This window comes from Gossypium hirsutum, chromosome D05, assembly GCF_007990345.1.
Source record: "Gossypium hirsutum isolate 1008001.06 chromosome D05, Gossypium_hirsutum_v2.1, whole genome shotgun sequence".
NCBI lineage: Eukaryota > Viridiplantae > Streptophyta > Magnoliopsida > Malvales > Malvaceae > Gossypium > Gossypium hirsutum.
In genome coordinates, this window is record NC_053441.1 from 66,180,910 (window position 1) to 66,184,380 (window position 3,471).

General features: G+C 34.0%; 1 protein-coding gene across 1 annotated transcript; it reads left to right on the forward strand.

The window, feature by feature from the left end:
- Positions 1–85: 85 nt before the first annotated feature.
- LOC107903411 (BTB/POZ domain-containing protein At1g55760) lies at positions 86–3,471 on the forward strand. The gene is made up of 4 exons (XM_016829451.2): positions 86–565; positions 890–1,026; positions 2,224–2,342; positions 2,720–3,471. The coding sequence occupies exons 1-4, from the start codon at positions 447–449 to the stop codon at positions 3,320–3,322; spliced, it is 978 nt and encodes a 325-aa protein (XP_016684940.1). The 5' UTR covers positions 86–446; the 3' UTR covers positions 3,323–3,471.

Sequence of the window (3,471 nt, forward strand, 5' to 3'; positions counted from 1 at the left end):
TTAAATTGACTCGATCCAAAACCAATCCGGGAATAAGATACTTTGCTTTAAAGCTCCAATCCAAAATTACCCCCAAAGCTACCCCTAAATGAAAAAATTGAACTACTTAATAAGTAAACCCCCCCTCATAATCAGAAACGATCCAAAGGCTTTTCCTCATTTTTAGTTCAACGTTTCACCAATTCTTCCTCGTTATCTCTTTATCTCTCTCTCTCTCTCTCTGGCATAAACCAAGACCAACATCCTTGGCTCTTTTCAGACAAAACAACAGTGTGCTTTAGACTGAAGGCAAAACTGGGTTGGTGTTGTGTTCTATTGGGGGAGTTGGATTGAAGTATTTATGTGGAGAGAGAGTAACAGTAAACCTGGGAAAGTCAGGGGAATATTTGTTCGAAGGGATATTGGATCGTATCCATGAAATTACAGCGGCGTTGGCTTTGTCCAGGATGAGCGATTCTGCTTATAGAGTTGAAACCACCGCTCGTCTTGCTCAATGGCGGATCGACAACCTTGCTTCTTGTACTTACCGCAAATCCGATCCTTTCAAGATCGGTAAATGGAACTGGTCTGTTTCTTTTCTCCTTCTTTGCATGCATTCAGCTCTGATTCCTTGAAGATGATTTGATGTTATTACAAGTTTTAATTGGCTTATGTCCTGTTATGATGACAAACTAGTTTTGGTTTTTTTGGATTCAACACCATGCATTGAGACAACCCTTTAGGCTAGTTTTTTTTTTTTGTTAAAGGGACTAAAACTAAATTAAACCAATTTGTCGCCCTGTTTTAATACCCTGCCAAAATCCTGGGTGCACAAATCTGATGTTATTACAAAGCTTGTAATGAAGACAAAACAACTTTTGTTTATAAGGTTTTTTTCTTAAATTTGAAGGCATTTATCAGTGGAGAAAAACAGGGTATTATCTGTTAAATTATACCCAGAGATTTCAAGAGAGAATCCTCCAATTGCTTCCTTCATTATTCGAGTTGTTAGCTCAGTGGGTGATCGAAAGGCTTTGACTCATCCAGGTACCCCAATTTCTTTTAACATTATAATTCATCTTCTTCTTTTTTTTCAATTTGATCCTTTATGGTTTATATTTGTTTTTTTAATGGATACAAATTTATGTGATTTATGCTGAATTGAGTTCCTGTCTTATAAGTTAAGACAAGAATATGTGCTCTCAAAGTAATTTGAGCATTGTTTTTGTGATGCTCAAGATTGAGGTTATTCTTTTCTTTTTGGGTAAACTACAGTAGAGGTCACCCAATTATGAAATGTTACAAAATGATCTCTTCTTCTTTTTTTTTATCACCAGCTGGCTAACTAAAAATGGAAACACCCAAAAAAACTGAATAAGTGACCATTATGTAACTTTTTATAGTTGTGTGATCAGAAAATAAATTTACTAATACTTAGGTGACCATTTTATAACTTTTCATAATTAGATGACAAAAAATATATATATAGGTGGGTGACTACCAATGTAGTTTACCCATTTCTTTTTCTATGTTCTTTTTGGGAAAAATTTTGTTGTCTATCCCTGTATTTAAATGAAGTTTCAGATTTCAGTCCAAATAAATGTTAAAATCACATAAATCTTGTGACTTTTTTTCTTCTGTCGAAATAAAAAGTCAAGAATTTAAACCCAAACCTAAAATTACTCAAACTTGAAACTTATCTAGATCTGCCCATGGATTGAGTTGGGTCAAGCCAGATCTTGTCAAAGTTTTAGGCTTGTTTTCTAGGTTTGAGCCTGGTTCGGCCCAAAAAATGGGCTTAAATTTTTTATATTATTTTTTATTAAAAAATTTAAAATTATAATACATAAAAAATACAAAAAAAAACATTAAATTAATTGTTTACTAGAGTTATACAATATCCAAACAATAACAATAAAATAGTAGTAACATACAGTGAAATGCTAACAAAATAGTGAAAAAAATAACAAGAAAATAACAGTTTTTTTTGTCTTTTTGCTAATTCGGGCCAGGCCTTGGTTAAAAAAGTCTTACCCGAGTTTCAGCTTGTTTTTTAAACGAGCCTTTTTTTTTAATTAAGCCTTTCTTCAAGTCTATTTTTTCCCAAACCCTCCCACTTTTCGGACGGCCTTTCAGGCCGGCCCAGAACAGATCTAAACTTGCCAAATTATGAAAATTTAATCATGCTCAAGATTGAAAAAGAAGAAGAAGAAAATTTCACAATTTTATTGCATCTGTTTGCAGAAATAATAGACAAACAGCTGAAGAACAACGACGATTTTGTGTGGCCTATTGAGGTTCCTTTGACAGGGAAATTCATTATTGACGTTGAATTTCTTGATCTAAAGACTGCATCTCCAAACGTAAGTACACATATTCGGATATGGATACAAGTAGACTTTGAAAAATAAAATCCAAATTTACTTATATCTGATAAAAGTATCATGGAGGCCTCTGTAGTAGGAGTTAAATCGTATTTTATTTTTTTTACTTAAAAAATGAGCAAATTAATCTTTATACGTTAGATCAAAGAGCAAATCAATCTTTTCTGTTAAAAATTTTATCCATTCTACAGCTAAAAACTAACGTAGTTGATGAAATAATGTTAATACAAGGACTAATTTTCTCAGTTTTTGAATAGTGGAGTAAAATGTAATTTGATTTTTAATACAAGGGCCTCGATGATACTTTTACCACTTATTTCCCTAACATAGATGTACTAACAATTAATGTTTTGTAGGGTGGGGAACCTTCCTCTATTTGGGCTGAAGGTTTCACAACAAAACAATCAAACGAAACAGCATTAGCATGCCTTGGTAGAATGTTAACCGAAGAGATCAACACCGACATCATCATCAACGTTTCCGATGGAAGTATCGGAGCTCACCGAGCCGTCTTAGCTTCGAGATCACCCGTGTTCCACAGCATGTTCTCACATAACCTTCAAGAGAAAGAACTTTCAACCATAAACATATCCGACATGTCGATCGAAGTTTGCCAAGCTTTCTTACGATATATTTACGGGAACATCAAGCACGAAGAATTCCTAACTCACCGGTTAGCACTTCTTCGAGCGGCCGATAAATACGATATCTTGGACTTGAAAGAAGCATGCCACGAGAGCTTAACCGAAGATATCGATGCGAAAAACGTGCTCGAGAGGCTCCAAAATGCATATTTATACCAATTGCAAAAGCTGAAAATGAACTGCATGCGGTATTTGGTGAAGTTTGGTAAAATATATGATATTCGAGATGATTTTCATGCATTCTTGCAATGTGCTGATAGGGAGCTTATAGGTGATATATTTCATGAAGTATTAAATACATGGAAAGGGTTTTAAGATCCAAATCCGGATTAGGGTTGATAATTGATGCACCGATATTGTATATTTTTATGTGTTATTAGTAAACCAGATGACGACACATATTGAAGTCTTTTGAAATCTTTATAATTTAAGAGAAAAAAAAAGCATTATTGATGTTTTCTCGA

Bases quoted from the DNA above. Each gene is read 5' to 3' on its own strand.
- LOC107903411 (XM_016829451.2), top strand. From the start codon at position 447: ATGAGCGATTCTGCTTATAGAGTTGAAACCACCGCTCGTCTTGCTCAA. The intron at 1,027-2,223 runs GTACCCCAATTT...ATCTGTTTGCAG, and splicing joins AAAGGCTTTGACTCATCCAG to AAATAATAGACAAACAGCTG. The intron at 2,343-2,719 runs GTAAGTACACAT...AATGTTTTGTAG, and splicing joins TAAAGACTGCATCTCCAAAC to GGTGGGGAACCTTCCTCTAT.